Below are 17,879 nucleotides of genomic sequence, written 5' to 3'. Positions count from 1 at the left end.
GATTCATTTTAATCTGAGAATTTCGCATTAAACCTTTAAAAACCAATACCAAATAAATCTTTAGTCGCACAGTCATTGGATGTTTGTTCTTTTTCGGAGTACGACTGAGATTTTGAAATAAATCCAGATTTCTCTGATTAGATTCACTTTACAAAAACAGGTGGTGCCCTGCAGCTGTTTATCTGAATAAATTCTGACATAACAGCATACAGATCAATTTGTCCAAGTCTTCTCTGATCTTGTTCTTTTCTGGGCCAGAGATGTTCCAGAAAAACCTGCTCTCATCATCTGTGTGCATTGCTACAGAGGTGTTAAAGTGAAGTGACACGTATGAGCTGTTGATGTAATCTTGTCAATTTATTGACTAAAAAAAGAAAAGCACTGGCTGACAGCGAAAAACGTTGGGTTCAATGTTGAGGACAGTTTTCTGCAGCACCACAGTCGTCAATCATACAGAGCAGCTAAAGCAGGACAGGATGCTGTTACAGTACATCAATAAGGCTGATATCCACAGTGTCATAGACTCATCAAATGGTACACACACAGAAACACGACAGAATACTCTTTCAAATTCCATCATGTAGACTTTAGGCCGAGAAGGCTTTATCGTTCTAACACAGGGCACTTTTAGGAAAAGAGTACAGCAGAAGGAGACACAAACATGCTGAGGAGATCACAGGTAAACATGGCTCCCCTGACCATTACTAATTATACACACACACACACAAATGGTTACATTCAGCAAACACCAAAACACACTAACAGAGCAGTTGGAGTCTTTTAATATTAACGTGAACATTAATTTGCTGGCAATATGGAGAAGTGGCTTTCTTCCAACACCATCCGGTCAGAATGCTGCTTTGAGGCTCTGGTGCGTCCTGTCTCACTTTCACGGAAGACACAGGTTGTTATGGAACAAAAACAGTTCCGAGGTTTCTTGACATTTCTGCTGGGTTTTGATAACCACAAGGGCTCGGAAGTAGAGGGGGGATGTGGTTAGAACTGGGGTTTGAGTATCACTGTAGTGTGAAAACCAAAGTATGGAAGTCCAAGTCTGGGTAAAGATACGGTCCTGATGCAGTGCAGCGCTGTAAACGTTTTGATTCCACTCCTGATTGGTGTTTTGACCTTTAATTTCCAAACATCAATGGCGAAGACATTTTGGAAAATGCATGGACCACTGGACTATGACAAAAGTATCTCTTTAATGGTTTCACTCCTGCTGAAGAACCCCCAAATGATTCCACGGTGAAATCCAGGCTGTTTCTTAGCTTCTGAAAGGCCAATGGGGAGATACATGGTTTTCACCCAACAGTGAGAATATGCATTGCTGGTGCACAGAGGGAAGAAATACATATTTTGAATGAGGCCATATTAGTACATATTACTATACGATGAGGTGGAAGTATTAGAGCGTGTACGAGGATCAGTAATGTAATGAAATAATGCCACGGTACACAGTGAGCAGGCTACAGGGTTTGTCTCTCCTGGCTGGACCACAGGGCAGGCTACAGTTAGTTGGAGGAGGCAGATGAGGTGGATTAGCGAGGATCATCTGGAGCTGCGATCTTCTCCAGGCTGGGCTCCATGCCCCAGATCTCCCTGGCATACTGGGAAATGGTGCGATCACTGGAGAATTTGCCACTGCCAGCAATGTTATGGATCACCATCTTGGTCCACTCTTTGGGGTTCTGTTACAACAGGGGAGTCACATTGAAAAACAAGATGAGCCTTCATTGATTCCTGAGCATAGTGTAGTGTAGTAACCCCCATCCTACATGCTGAAGTGTCCTTGGACAAGATAGTGAACACCAAATTGCCCCTGACAGCTGTGCTGACTGTGTGTGTGTGTGTGTGTGTGTGTGTGTGTGTGTGTGTGTGTGGAAAAACTGTACTTTCAAGTGCTTTGAGTCATGAGGTCATCAAAAAAAGCTCTATATTAATACAGACCATTTAACATTTAGTACAGTAAAGTATTTAACAGTAGTATAGAGAGCTATAGTATCTGCAAATTTTGACCAAGTATGAAATAGTACAATACTGAAATAGTATAGCGACACTAAAAGTATAATATTGCAGTACTGTGTAGCATAGAACTACATAGTATATCTGGGTAGTATAATAGTGTACATCTATTAAATAATATTTCCATAAAAGGTTCAACAGAAATTTGACCGAATTCTACATATATTGTGTGTTCTGCTTTAGTTCTGAATCTGACTACACAACTGAGGTTTAACCGATCGTCTCAGAGACCCGTCAGATGTACTGGCAGATTAATTGTGAAGTTCAGATCCTCTCGATAACTCACTGACCTTGTAGAGTGCACCCACTTTCTCCTGGCATTTGATGTAGTCTTCATAGTCTGCAAACACCTTGAACCTGTGGCACAGACATGCAGTTAGGATGGACAAGATGATGCAGTCTAATGATAAATGACTTATTGTGTTGTGCAATTTTGTGTCATATTGTATCGTATAGTAGTACCATACTGATTACTACAGAAGTTTGAAACGTACACTTACCAACTACCTTGTATGGTCTGGACCTTCAGACATTTTCAATTTAATTCGAACCAAAATATCGGGTGTGAAAGGTGCCTCGGACCACAGTCCAGACCAACGGACCAAAGTTTGGTCCGTTAAAAAGAGGTGTTCTCCAACCAGAACAAACAATATATTTTTTGGGATAGTTTGGACTGCATGAAGTTGCGAGAGCAAGGATTGCTAGTAGTTATTGCCTCAGACGATATGTTTGAATGAGAAGTGGTAGTAATTCAATAATGACGATGCAGTGGCAACATCTAGAAACAAATCTATGTCAAGAACAGGTGAACGCTGCCTACATAGATAGGCTACGTGTGTGATACAAAATTATTTAATACGCTCCCTAATTTACAATGTAAAACCAAACTTAACCCGATTAAATGTAAACGATGGAACAAAGACATGAAGCTTGGTTCGGACCATGGTCCAGAGTTTCAGGTGTGAGAAACTCCGTTAGATGATGAAGTAAGCAAGACAATTTCAAATCAGTTTTATATGACCCACCAATGATGATGACTTGCTTTACATCATATAATCCCTGCAAGTCTTTGAGTGCTAAAACCAGTGACAGTTGGATGACAGCGATACACTGATGACTCTGCATGACGGGGAAGATCATGTCAGCATATACAAAGTGCTGTTTCCTCAGCATCAGCGTGTTCTAACCTGTCATGCTGCATCAGCATAGTGACGAGGTCTTTGAAGAGGCCAGGCTGGCTGGGGCTGAAGAAGCCTCCTGATATCTGGTCCATCGCCTGCTTCAGTTCTGGGATACGGTTGTAGTAAGAACTGGCATCATAACTGGATCCAAAAGATATTTGGAAAAAACGCAGGGTTAGGTATCACGTTACTAAGGATGGAAATGATACAACATCCCACTGAATTTCTTTGTCTGAAGTTAACAAGATACATCCAAATGAAACAGCTCGGAAGGTTAGCTTCACTTTTATAATACCAGGCGTGCTTTTTCACTCTTCTGAACACAATTTAACACTGAAAAGTTTAATTGACAACCAATACAGCACATATATAACTCAGAAGTTCTGTCATAGTCGTACATGACCAGTGGCATGACTAGTATTATCAGTTTCTAATGGTGGCTGATGGTAGCGAATGATACACCCTATTCATCATTATCTTGTCACTTCGTGTTCCACCCATCTCACTCCTTTATTTACGGATGTGTTTTGTATCCTAACCATTACACTTTTCTAAGACTCACCCCGTCTTGTCCATAGCCTCAACATCGTGCACCCTCATGCCAAAGATGAAGAGGTTCTCCTCTCCAGCCTCCTCTGCCATCTCCACGTTGGCCCCGTCCATGGTGCCAATAGTGAGGGCACCGTTCAGCATGAACTTCATGTTCCCGGTGCCGGAGGCCTCAGTGCCTGCTGTGGATATCTGCTCTGACAGGTCGGCTGCAGGGACGACTGCAAAGAGAGGGACAGTTGGATCGATCCTGATAGATGACATTTACAGCCGTCAGGCACATCGTGTTGAGGCGTGCATCTTGTCGCTAGTAAGTGGTGATGATTCAGGACAATGTACAGTCAAATTAGTGGAACTTATGATATATGATATAAGCCACAGGAATTCTATTGAATATAAACTTATGATTAGCATAACTTTTCATTGTTGTCTGTTTGCAAATTGCAAAAATGAAAATTTTGAAGATGATGTGATTAATTCTGTAGGAAGAGTTCAACACAGCAGAAGTGAAGTTTCGGTTTACTCTCTTAGACACTTCTTTAACAATTTGTCAAAAGATCAACAGTATTCATTACCTTTCTCAGCCAGAGTGACACGATAGTTCTCCAGGAAGATGACCTTGAGGCGATCTCCCACCACTCGGTCATTGTTGACTATGTCTCCAATTGATGTGATCAGCTTGATGATCATCTTGGCAGTGTGGTAACCTGGAGCTGCCTGGAAACACACAGGAACATCACACATTTTACATTTCTGTTCATGTTCAGCTTGAACAAATAAGACATGATAGCATCAGTGAACTTGAGCAGTGTTATCTAAACTGTGGACAGAGATGGGGTAGCTGTATCTAGGCTAACCGCAATCTGAAACTTTGAAACCACTTAGAATTCTGCTCACCTTTCCTCCGATCATGATTGTCCTGGGGGTCCATGACTTAGCCGGATCCTTCTTGATGCCTTTTAAGGAAAAAAAAAGCGTTGATCTGAACTTTCAGTCTGGATCCATACATGATTTCTGAAAAGCTGTAGGGAAAAGAAGAAGCACTCACGGTTGTACAGTGTGATGATGTGGAGGCAGTTGAGCAACTGCCTTTTATATTCATGAATCCTTTTCACGTGGACATCAAACATGGAGTTGGGGTTGATTTTCACCTTGTAGTGCTCTTCAAGGTAGGCGGCAAACTTCATCTTGTTCTCCTTAAAGTTGAGGTCAAGCAGAGCAATGTTATTAGAGACATTCAGAAGTAGAATTACCGCTTCATGGTTGTCCACCTGCACCAACCAGCCAAATAATAGTTTACATTAATGTCTGCCCAGACTTACATGTGCTGTGAAACTTTGAAGGAATTTAATTGTAAGATGTTAAGTGTATTTAATCATAATTGGAGATTAAATTATTGACTAATGGCCAAGGATGTATTTTGTAAGGTCACAGTGACCTTGACCTTTGTCCACCAAATTCTTTGAGTTACAAATGCCCATTTGTGCCCAATTAAATAAAATTCCCTTTAGGCATTTCTGAGATATTACCTTCACAAGAATAGGACAGACGGACAACATGAAAAGATGTCTCTATCCATTGCTGTCACAAGTGTGGAGGTATGAAGACACACAATAAACACAAACTGAATCATCTTTATGCATTATAAGATCTCACTTGTTTGACTTTGGCAACATCCCGAATAAACGCGTCATCATCTACGAAGTCCAAAAGCTTCTTCAGCTGGTCCAGGTCGCGGATGTAGTCCTCACCAATCCTCTGGAAGAAAAACATGTCAGTGAAGCCGCAACTCTGATGCGTGTGCAAAGGTTTGAATCAGACTCATCCAATAGATTCCTATTTGTTAATTTTAACAATGACTCCTCCATACACACAAAAGCTAGTTGTGGAGTTCCACAAGGTTCTGTCCTTGGACCCACACTTTACACATTACATATGCTTCCTTTAAGCAATATTATCAGATATCACCACATACATTTTCATTGTTATATAGATTAATAATGAGTAATTAAACTAGTTAAACTTCAGGTAATGTAATGTCTTACAGAAATACAGCCCTGGAACTTTATACTTATTGATTCAGACAAAACTGAAGTCATTTTACTTTGGCACAACATTGCCCAGATAGTTAGCTTGGATGGCATTAGCTTGGCACCAGCTCTACTACTCTACTGCTCCCCCCCAACCAGTCGAGGCAGATGGCCGCCCATCTGTTCGAAACAGAATGGAGGTGTTTGGTTTGGTTTGTGGGGGGTGGAGTTATCTTATATACTAGGTACAGCACAGTTTCATACCCATCCAGGCTTTCGACATGCTCCAAGTGCCAGTCACCCAACATGATGATTATTTCCAGGACTCAAATGTCCAAAATAACCCCTCTTATCTCAGAACTCTCTACTTCAGTCTGCATGAAAAAGAACATACGCACCTCGGCGATGACCTCAGCCAGGCCAGGGTTGCACATGACCAGCCAGCGCCTGGGTGTGATGCCGTTGGTCTTGTTCTGAAACTTCTCAGGGTCGAGTTCATAGAAATCCTTGAACCTGGTGTAGGAGAGGAGCCAGAGTCAAAGGAGCTCATGTCTGAAGTGATAATACAGCAACATGTCCTACCAACATCAAATATTAGTGGTGTTTTCATGTCAACATTCTTCAACCTCTTACTTAACATCTAAATTGCAAAAAGGAAATACAGCAGAAATTGGATTATGTGCTCTTACACAGTGCTTTTGATGATTTCAGAGTGGATACGAGCCACTCCATTGACAGCATGAGATCCCACAATGCACAGATGAGCCATGTTGATCTTCTTAACGTCCCCTTCCTCGATCAGCGACATCCGGCGCATGCGGTCAACATCATCAGGGTAAACCTTAGCTATGCGCTGGGTGAAGAAAAGAACAGTTTTATGGTAACAGCAATGTCCAAAGATGAGGACAAACTGGGGACAGACCAAAAATGAAGGTTATAAATGTATTGAATGATATGAAAATGTTATGAAAGATATTTCTCACTAAATGTAGCACACTCAGGATTAAATTTCTGATTTTTTGGATTATATTAGAAGTTTATGGAGATCAGATTATGGAGATTGATTAATGGTACTGTGATGGCTCAGAGTTTGAGCTTCTTCTGTAGTTTCCTGAGTTAACAGACATTTAACCTGGAAATACTGTATAGTCTAAATTTATACAAACAAGGAGTGCTACATTCTTTCTTTATTAGGATCCCCATAGGCACCAGCATAAGCATTATCTTAGGACTGAAGAGAAGGATACGGGCTAAGGACTGATTATCTTCATAAAACTAAGTACAGAAACTAGCAAACCTCCAGGTGTCTCCTGTTGATCTCATAGACTATCTCCAGGTGACGAGGCAGGAGGTTATGGAAGAGGTCGACTGGCCAACGCTCCAAAGCTTCAGGCAGGACGGTGTGGTTGGTGTAGGCACAGGTACGAACCACAATGTCCCAGGCCTGCAGACACAGAGGCCACAGACCCGTCACACATACACAGACTCACTACAACAGGTAACAGCTGTAAAAGCAAGGCGATGAATTCATAGTATTTTGGCAAAAACAGTAAATAAAATGTATTTTGCATGAGAAAATGACAGAATGGTCTTAACTAAAATATTGTCTTTTGCGTCATACATATTTTCCACACTTTTTGGAATATAGGATCCTATATGAGCTAGTTCACCTGCTCACTTCCTGTCACAGAATCACCTTTGACTGACGTGAGTCATTCTGCTGCAATCTACATCCAGCTGAGTCATTGTTACCGCAGCCTTGAGGGAGGCAAAGAGACGCAACTGCTGCACAACTCATCAGAGCAACCCAGTTAAAGTCTAAAGCGAGGTTTGAGTCCTGCACAACAAAAGCATCGTGTACCCTGCATACTCTCTCACCATCGTGCTGCTCACTTGTCACTGCTGCAGGTAGCAACACATTGTCAGATTTAGAAAGTCAAAAAAGTTGGTGATTGCAGCTCTCCTGATTTTACAGCCAGTTTCTGACGAGCATTACATTTTAAGCAAACCAAGGTCTGCATCATACCTTCTCCCAAGTGACTTTCTCAACGTCCACCAGGATCCTCATCAGTTCTGGGATGGCCAAAGCAGGGTGAGTGTCATTCAGCTGGATGGCCACCTGAAAACCAGAGTCACACAGTAAATGGTAAATATACTGCATTCATGGAGCACTTTCTAGTTTTAACAACCGCTCAAGTGCTTCACACTGGAGGTCACATTCACACACGCATTTATATAGCCCTTCTAAATATAGCATGTCTCTATCACTCACTCATACTGATGGTTACATCAGTGTATGAATGTGTCTTGCTCAAGGACACATCAGCTGGAGGAGCCAGGAATCGATGACACACTCTATCTCTATATATTTCTGTCTTAATGGTAAAAAAGACATATTGAGGGGCAATTCAGGGTTCAGTGTCTTGCTCAAGGACGCTTTGGCATGCAGAAGGGGAAGACTGGGATCCAGTCGCCGACCTCCTGATTAGAGGACGACCGCTCTACCCCTCAGCCACAGCCGCCCCAAACCAAAAGTTTAAGAGTTACAAACAAGCAATTTGGCAGAACAGCCCATACACTGATTTGTAGCAAATAAAACGCTGATGATGATTCAAATGATATGATGGTGTGATATATCTCCTACCTTTTCTGGCAGTGTAGAAAGGTCCAAGCGCACAAACTCTGTGGAGCCAAACTTGGAGGCTTTGAATCGCCGGATGATGTCCTGAAGAGTCGCAGCTACAACGAAGTACTCCTGTTTGAGACGCAACTCCTTCCCCTCGAAGAACTAAAGAACAAAGACAATAAAGAACATTTACAGAACCACCATGACATTTTTATAACGCTTGCACTAACAAAATGGCTGCACATTTAATGTTAATGTTTGTTTTTTGGGGGCAATTTAGAAGCAGCAAAGCTAAATACTCAACACGACCTATACCTAGAAAGTTCGACATGTTTTTTTCCACATTATAAATTAAAGTCCACCAGCTCTGGAAGAAAAATGTCCTTTAGCTGCTAAACGCTGCTCTGTGTTCACTTGTGAGTTGCTGACTTTGTCATTCTGCTGCTTTGTGCTGAGCGGGTTGTGCACGGTTGTGTATCGTGTGTTCATCAGAGCATTTCAGCTGAAAACAACAACCTGCTGCTGTTATGTAATCATTTGTGCAACATCTACCAACTAATTCCACAAACATATGTCTCTCTGTGGATTGCATATCTCATGAACAGTTAATCGAACTGGCTTCTTATTTGGCATGTGCCTTTTTGGTGGTATATTGATCTGATTTGGAAAGTCGTGAACTTGGGTCTGAGGATTGTGTCGATTGTTTAAAAGACCTCTGAAACAGCTGACATGTTATGTATGAAAAAATAACACCAGTAAAGTAAATCATTCAAACACAAGTGAACAATAATGGAGAATATTCTATTTCATTTTATGAAAAACATGGACTCTGTGAATCTTAATAATTGTTTCTTGTGGGTTCATCATAAGTGACCACTTTACATTAGACATAGCAATTTCATACAATATTAATGTAAAGCATATGGATTTGTCAGGCTTAGTTAAATAAATTGGTGTGAAAACAAACAGGAGTAATTTTACATGTTGGATGAAGAGCTGTCTTTTAGCTTGTTTCACCCAGTGCTGGCTACTTTTCAAAATTCATGACACTGTGACACCGTCATTCTCTTGGAATAACTAGGCTGACTTAACAACAGCATGAACTCATCAACAGTTGACTTATGCTTTGACCACAGTTGCTACTAGGATCTTTTTTAATGGATGCAATTTAACCGTCTCTTACCGCCTGAGACTATTTGAAAATTCTAATCTACCCATACCTCTGACGCATACAGTACTCATTCGATATAACAAGTTTAACTTCTATTATCTTTCTGTATACATTTAAATGCAGATTTTGCTTTATTGCTCAATACTAGCCAAACTTATTTGGTGGAGTAATGAAAGCAAAGTACCACATTATTACCCAAACTGTTTTGTAAATAGTACCCATCCCAGCTGACAGACTTTCATCCACTCTACTTTCTGTATTAGTGTGTATTGTTGTTTTTAACAACATTTCTCACAATCTTATTTTGACGGACACAATAAAGATGTGATCAGTTGGTTTGACAACAGCCTGACTGTCATGATCCATTTAACATGGAGGGTGAAGAGGACAAACACTACAAAGTTACGGTGCAGAAAAAGAGTGGAGGTTTTGGTCAATCCACTCACATTGTCGTTGGGGTAGAGAACCCTGGAGATGTTCTCTGCCAGGTTTCGATCCAGCACAGCTTGGATGTAACCACCAACGTTAACTGTGGGATAACAGCAGTTTGAGCAACTCGAGCTTTTCTGTTCCATGTTAAGATTCTTCACTTTCTTCTTTTTGTCTTACCGGATAAGATCCTTAGATTTGTATTTAGAAAAACAACACTCACAGTCTTTGAGGTTGAAGTCACAGGGGGCCTTAGCAGACCACAGTCTCATGGTGTTGACAATGTTGTTCCTGTAGCCGGGCACTGGGGTGTCATAGGGAAGAGCCAGGACCACCTGGGTTAAAAACAAACAACACATGGATTACAATTACATTATTCATTGTGAGATAAACTTTATGCTTCTGATGAAGTGCATGAGACGAAGAGGCTGCGGTACACAGGGATGTTATCTGAGAGGAACGCAGCTGGAAAGCAGTGATTGCAGGGGTTTTATTGCAACATCCACCATCAGGTCGCTCAAAGAGTTAGGAATCAGTATGATTCATCAATTCCAATTAACAGTCTCCAACAGCTAAAGTGCCTTATGACAGATTTGTGTTCACTCCGACTCACCTGTGTGTCGACCCACTTCACTCCTTCAGCTGTGTGTTCCACTCTTCCATAGAAGTGGACTGGGCGCATGTACTCAGGGCGAGCCTTCTCCCAGGGGTTGCCATAACGCAGCCAGTCGTCAGCTTCTTCCACCTGCGGGAACACACCACTGTGTATTCACTTCAGGTGCTCGGAGACATGTTGCTGATTCTTCCTGATGTTCACATATTTGCATGGATTTCAAAATTGCAATTTGATATACGAGAATTTGGGGGAGTTTGAAAGAAAAAAATCAGAATCAAAATAATTCTTAATATATAAACTTGTCTGTAATCTTTTTAAATATCTCATTTTGAGGTCGATCCCTGAGCTCTGTGCTGAAAAACACTGTGTCTGTTCGATTCCCATGCAAACATGCTATGTGACCTCCATAGTTGAGTATCAGGTCAGTTCAGATTAATAATAATGGTAACATTTGATGACATTTACTGTCTAATAATAAAATAACCTAAACGAATAAATAAAAATACCACTGATCCGCATTCACAAACCAACAAAATGATTGCCTAATAGATGTGCCCATTGGCCAAATGACATGCCACGCCTCTATCAACGTGAGCTTGCAGCATGGTGTAAGTGGAGCTGGTGCCAAAAAGGGAATTAATGTCAGTAATGTGTTAGTGATTCTGCTATGAACAGATTGTGTACAGTAGTTATCTGTTAATGTGTCTCCTGTGACCTCTTGGGATTATATCTCACTTCCTTGCTGTATATGCAAATAAACACGTTGTTTTTAGCCAGTTTGATGATACAGATGTGTCAATGTGTCTGAGTGATAGACAGTGATAAGAGTGACAGCTCCTCAGTATACTAGAAAGTATATTTTTAGCGCCTCCCAGCAGGTAAACATACCTGCCAGCCGTTGACCATTTTCTGATTGAAGATGCCGAACTCGTAGCGAATGCCATATCCATAAGCGGCCAGACCCAGAGAGGCCATGGAGTCCAGGAAACAAGCTGGAGAAACAACAGAGACAGGGGAGGAGGGGTTGGCAGGTGGCAGCTAAACATCACTGTCTGTCAGCTGCCAATCAGCAGACAGCACCAGCTCACCAGCCAGACGACCCAGTCCGCCGTTGCCTAGACCGGCATCTTCCTCAATGTCCTGCAGCTCCTCCATGTCCAGACCCAGCTGAGAAACACAAGAGAAACCGGCATGAGTGCTGCAGCTTCCTCTGGGGCTATGAATATATTCATCATTCCTCTCCTCTCTCACAGAGAGGTGCGACGCAGCTTGACCTTTTGTCCTTTAACTGAAGAAGATGTACCTAACATAAGTATTTGTATTACTACCAATGCAAATATTATCCTACTATAAATATTTATCAGCAAATGTTACTAGTTACTTTGCTGAATCTAATTATTATAGTACTACACAAAAGACAATCAATAGATTCATTAAGCTGCATTATTACAAATTAACCTGCTCAGAAATATGCATTACTTACTTATAATCCAGTCATTTATATACAGCATTACTGCGTTGTCATTACTTTTATTTTTGGTACTTAAGATATACAGTATTCACCAGAGCACCCTTCAATTACACCACCCAACGACAAGTCTACACTAGAGCTGACACGTAAATCTTCACTTACTGGAAGAACAGGTGATGGATGTTTCCAGTGAAGCGAAATCAATGATATTTATGTCAATTGTGCTCTTTTGGGATTCATCTGGGAGAAGCCCAGAATTGCTAGGTCCTTTTTCCCCCCCAAGATCCTTTGCCTCACCTGGTATGTAGCTTCATCGCAGGCATTCTCCAAAGCCAGGTTAACCATGGTGTTCTGCAGAGTCCGGCCCATGTAGAACTCCAGGGAGAGGTAGTAGACGCGCTACAAGAGAAAGCGAGAGAAACAGTTCATCGTTCATCAGTGCTTTATTTCATTACATGTCCAAAAGCAGACTAATACGATCCATAGTTTTTTAAATAAACAAAACGGAGCACTAAAACTCACCGCACATTCTCAGGAGAGCACTAATAATATCACACACGTGCCCCGTTTAGTTCCCTTAATGGCCCTGCGACATTATCTCTGCTCGACAACAGCTGCAGCTCTCAGAGACAGCACTGCGACCACAATATCTCGACACTTCGCACAGAGGCCAATCACACCACGGGACCACAGTTACCTCCTCGACACCCAAATCTAGAATTGGCACTCAGTCCGGCGCATACCTCTGCCAAGGCCGAACAAACCCTGCACATGGTTGTCTGGTTCTTATAGTAGAAATATAAAAGAAAAGAAGTTTTAATAAATTAATTAATTATTAATTTCAATTAATTTCACTCTTCCTTCAGGCCCAGGTCCCATCCCTCCACCAAGTTTAGCGGAAAACTGTTCCGAGGTTTTTGCGTAATCCTACTGACAATCAAACAAACAGGCATGGGTGAGAACATTACCTCTTTGGCAGAGGTATTGACTAGACAGTAAGTGTGGGTGATGGTGGTAGCGCTCCATGAGGACATGTGAAACTTTGTGTTTAGTGTGTTCTGACATTTTTGGCACAGCCTGTCTGACCTTCTGCCACATGTCATCTCTGATCCTGCTGCTGAGTGATGGTGGGGGTCGCAGAGAGGAAGCAGACTTGGAAAAAGGATCAATCGTCAATTCACAATCACTGGTGGTCAGTATAAATAGGAAGAGGGCGTGTGCTCCTTTTCCAAGGTTATACATGAAGCAGGCAACTGTGGATACCAATCAGGAAGTCTATGACTTACTTCTCCACGATCCCCTCCATCTTACCCGTGATCTTTTCTAATCAGCTGACTGTGGGTCTGCAGGGATCCAATCACTTTTTGTGTTTATGTAAAACTTCAATCAGTCTTCTTTTCCGCTGTCCTTTCATTGAGTCACTGCGACCCTCCTCCACCTCATTCACCTCCTGTCTTCATATCCAGCCGACTCTTCATCACATCACACTTCCGACAGCGTCTGGATCACTGGGACCCTGCACAGCCTCAATCATATCACATCACTGTCTCCTCTTTTTGTGCACGGCATTTTAGTTTTTGTTCGTCTGTCAAATTAAGCCTCTCCTGATTGATTCAACAGCAGATTAGTGGTGCAGTGTAATTACCAAGCTTCTGATCATCCACATAGTACGTACATATGACAACAGGGAGTCCGACAGCTTACGTTCACAAACAAAGAGCACTTAGTTGTAAGTGACTCCCACATAATCTGGGTCATTTCATGCTTTACATGATAACTCAGGGGTTAATCAATATTATTTTATGCTCATCAATTAATACTTTGTCAAAAATGTTCTGATTTCCCTGCACTTTTACTACTGAGGTCACCTGGGAGGGAATGCATCAAAAGTAGGGGACTATTTCCAGCGGCGGATCAATATACATTTGGTGCTACAGTGAGAATTCATCAAAGTGTGTGTGTGTGTGTAATGAAGGAAAATGTCACCCAGTGTTTTGACAACACTTGAGCTCCATGGCACAGAGGGATGATACACACACAGCACATGTCAGTGGGATGTATTCATTGTAGGGTTTATGGTGTTTAATTGTACTTTTGCACAGTAATGAGAGGAATGTACAATTATCCTTTAAATAGGAGTTTCCCCTTAGCCAAAGGAAGCCACATTTGGAACTTTAAAACTCTTTCCAATGCACAAATGAAGTTCAAGGGAGCTGAACTACGCCCTGGCAGCTCAACCTGATGTGGTATTAATGAAGCAGGCAGAGGGTCCAACAGAGTTGAGGAGGTTAAAAGGAGGATTACAGTATATTCCACAGTAACAGTAATGGCATGGACGGTGAAGCTTAAGGCCGACAATCAACCTTCATCTCCCTTACACGGTGCAGCAGACTGTGTAGAGCCAAGTGCAGACTTACACACTGGCCATGACTAATTTATTATACAGCCTGGACCTCCTGTTCCACAGAGTGCAGGGCTCTTTGTTAATGTGTTGAACTTCCCGGAAACATGTATACAATAATTTTTGATAATTTTTACTACTTAAATAGTGTCTGTATTTGAAAAGAAAGGCCATTATTCAGTATATTCCTTGATAATGTATGACAACTGATTAGGTGGTGTAACCAGATAAAATATTAATTTAAACCAATAAATAATAGGGCTTGATAAATATTATGTAAATAGTTGTTGAATGCATTATTTGTTTTATTTATTTCTGCAATTATTTTTATACTTTGAATGTATTCTGATGCTTAAAATATTGAATCCAAAATACATGTATTATTGTAAATACAAACCACACAAAGGGTTAGGCAGTGTAGACTCTAAGAGAGTTGAAAATACTGTTAAAAATACATTTAAGCAGTTTGAAAACTTTTTTAACAAATGAGAGTTTAAACACCAGACTAAAAAAATGTATTACAAAAAAAAACCACAACTAAAAATACATTATTAGAGGTTCTATGTTTCATTGACCTATATGCATGTAAAGAAAAAGAAAGACGCTGATTAAATTAAGAAATTAGCATCTTAACATCCTCAGGCAGGTATGACAATGTTTTAAAATGCTGAGCAGGCCCAGTTCATTCTGGTTTTGTATAAAGGTGGAGGAGATTGAATTGACTTTGAAAGAAGGTTCATTGTGACGGCTCTGACTGCAGCAGCTTCCGTCACCAACACTGTTGAAATGGATCAGTGACAAAGGGACTTCCACTTTTAGAATCTACGGCACAGACGTCCGGGGGACTGGGTGGGAAACTGTTCATGATGTGTTAGAACACAGAAGAGCAAGTGTTCCACATGTGACAGATGTGACCAGACTGCCTGTCAGTGCATCTACAGTTACATAACGGTTCAAAGAGCTCATTTCAAACACTGGTGCTTATTTTTGTCCTTTAATTCTATGCCGTGCACGTGTATGGGCCCCACACACAGGGCACCAGTTGGAGGAGTATGAAAATGAATGTAAATCACATCCTGTGTCCTGCACACAACCGGACACACATGGGAGGTTTTACACTGAGTCTGCATCTTGACCTGCCTCAGCAACAGTGTGTGGCCATTTTGTGATGTGGTGGTGGTGGGGGTGGGAGGGGGCACGACTCGCAGTTACGTAATCTGCATTTCCCCAACCAGTTGAGCCTCCGGATTCCATGCTGCAGAGCCAGCGAGGGGTGCCCTCAGTGTGTGCGTGCAGGAGTGCATGTCTCTCTATAGTAATGAGGGACAATTTTGGTTCATTCCCATCATTGTGAGGACATTTGAGCTGGTCCTCACAGAATCAAAGGCCTGTCTGAGGGTTAAGACTCGGCTTTAGGGTTAGAATTAGGACTAGGTTAGGGTTAAGTTGTGCTGGTTAGGGTGTGAGTGTCCTCACAACTGTACAGAGACATGAGTGTTCCTGTACTTACATCTTTGTGAGGACCATTTAAATCACAGACCACACACAGTGAGGACATTTTGCAGTCCTCACTTTTGCAATGGACTGCTTGAGGGTTTAGACTCGGTTTTAGGGCTAGAATTAGGTTTAAGTTAGGTCTTTAGTTTGGATGGTTGCGGTTTGGGTAAGATAGAAGCACAAACGTGAGTGTGTGTGTGTGTGTGTGTGACCGGATCAGACTACGGTGATGGAGGCAGATGCAGAAGTGTTACGCAACATCAGACACAGTGAGGATGTGACTCCCTGTTGATCTGAGCGCAGCCTCACACTTTCTCACAGGCAGAGCAGCAGAAGACGGTCTATTTAAGGACATGTACAGTTCTCACACACACACACACACACACACACACACACACACACACACACACACACACACCACTTGTGATACTGCAGCACGGAGCCCGGCATCCCCTCTCCTCCCTCCCTCCCCTCCCCTCCCCTCCCAGCCGTGTGTACGTGCAGGACTGCGGCATCAGCCCGCTGCTTACTTTGGGGTCCTTCTCATAGTAGTGCTGCTGCGTGCGGATCCAGCGGCCCACCAGGTGATCGCGCACCGTGTTGGCCAGGGCGAAGTAGTAGTCCCGCTTGGTGGCCACGTTCCGGTCCTTCACCAGCGTGAAGTGGAGGTGACGGTTGAAGTTCGTCTTCAGGTCCGTGACGTTCTCCACGCCGGCCAGTCCCCGCACGGAGATCTGCTTCCTCTTGTCCTGGTCCGTCAGCGGCTTCGCCATGGTTGCGGTCTTCCGCGTTGTCCGGAGGTTCCCGTTGAATGTCAGAGAGGGGGGGAGCCGCAGGTCGAGTGTTTCTCTCCCGTCTCTCCCTCTCTCTTCCTCCGCTGAATGAGTACAGACACCGGGGAGGGGGGGGGGGGAGGCGGACCAGCCCACTTTATATGTCACGTTCTCACTGTCAAGCCGCACCAACCGTTTCCGACGTAGTCTTTCAAAATAAAAGTTGCGTCAACTCGCCAACCTGTAACAATTAGCAAGTGCGTCACAGGCCTCTGTCACAACTTTATATTGTAAACAGCAGATGAATACATAAATCCGAATTACAGCTAGTTTTAACTGATCTGATCTGTGAAGGGAATATTTGAAGATGCACTCATTATCTCCTCACCACTGTGCACATGGAGGATTGGGTGAAGTGTTTGAGTTCACGTTTGAGGTTTCAGGGGTAAACTGTTGCAGACAACTCCACTGCAATCGTAGTTAATGGTGATTCTTCAAACAATTTAAAAGAAAATTGATTAAACATGTTTTTAGCCTGAATGTTGGCTGTGATCCGCACGTGAACGTGGCTCCAGAGGAGATCAGAGGACATTTTGGCTAAAATCATGGTGTAAATGATGCTGGTTAAAGTTGAGTTTGAATGTCGTGGCTTATGGGTAGTGTTTTTCTTAAGTTTGAAGAATTTGTCGCCATTTACATCGATTTGGCTGCAACATTGTTTACCCCTGAAACTCCTGGGGGATCTCGTCCCAGATCTGGATCAGGACGTCAGTGAGCTCCTGCACAGTCTGTGGCGGTACTTGGCCGCATGTGATGCACTGATACGTAACGTCCCATAGGTGCTCAGTTGGATCAAGGGCCAGTCAATGGCATCAATGCCTTCATCATCAAGATACTACCTACACACTCTGGCCGCATGAGGCCGGGCATTGTCCTGCACCAGCGTAAGGTCTGGCAATCTCTCTGAGGGTCCCACTAGAGGTCGTCAGGCTCTCATGGAGTCTGTTTCTGACAGTTTGGTCAGAAACATGCACACCTGTAGCCTGCTGGAGGTCATTTTGTAGAGCTCTGGCAGTGCTCCTCCTGTTCCTCCTCGCACAAAGGAGCAGA

The 17,879-nt window shown here is 42.6% G+C and overlaps 1 protein-coding gene across 1 annotated transcript; it reads right to left on the bottom strand.

Annotated features, from left to right (window-relative positions):
• Positions 1-338: 338 nt before the first annotated feature.
• Positions 339-16,977, bottom strand: pygmb (phosphorylase, glycogen, muscle b). The gene is made up of 20 exons (XM_020100198.2): positions 16,527-16,977; positions 12,396-12,497; positions 11,716-11,794; positions 11,516-11,619; positions 10,625-10,756; positions 10,235-10,346; positions 10,029-10,111; positions 8,430-8,573; positions 7,812-7,904; positions 7,083-7,229; positions 6,475-6,638; positions 6,184-6,298; positions 5,412-5,513; positions 4,804-4,951; positions 4,653-4,711; positions 4,331-4,472; positions 3,769-3,976; positions 3,213-3,347; positions 2,316-2,382; positions 339-1,691 (listed from the first exon to the last, which is right to left on the bottom strand). Exons 1-20 carry the CDS (start codon positions 16,767-16,769, stop codon positions 1,542-1,544), a joined length of 2,529 nt encoding a protein of 842 aa, XP_019955757.1. The 5' UTR covers positions 16,770-16,977; the 3' UTR covers positions 339-1,541.
• Positions 16,978-17,879: the final 902 nt, after the last annotated feature.

The sequence above is a fragment of the Paralichthys olivaceus genome, chromosome 22 (assembly GCF_024713975.1).
Source record: "Paralichthys olivaceus isolate ysfri-2021 chromosome 22, ASM2471397v2, whole genome shotgun sequence".
Classification (NCBI taxonomy): Eukaryota; Metazoa; Chordata; class Actinopteri; order Pleuronectiformes; family Paralichthyidae; genus Paralichthys; species Paralichthys olivaceus.
Note: the sequence above shows the minus strand (reverse complement) of the source record. Positions and strands in the feature narration are given on the sequence as shown.

Coding starts and splice junctions, on each gene's coding strand:
- pygmb (XM_020100198.2), bottom strand. CDS start 16,769: ATGGCGAAGCCGCTGACGGACCAGGACAAGAGGAAGCAGATCTCCGTG. Junction 8,574..10,028: donor TTCTCTACCCCAACGACAAT/GTGAGTGGATTG, acceptor TTTGTTCTTTAG/TTCTTCGAGGGGAAGGAGTT. Junction 4,952..5,411: donor ATGTTGCCAAAGTCAAACAA/GTGAGATCTTAT, acceptor CTCAACTTTAAG/GAGAACAAGATGAAGTTTGC.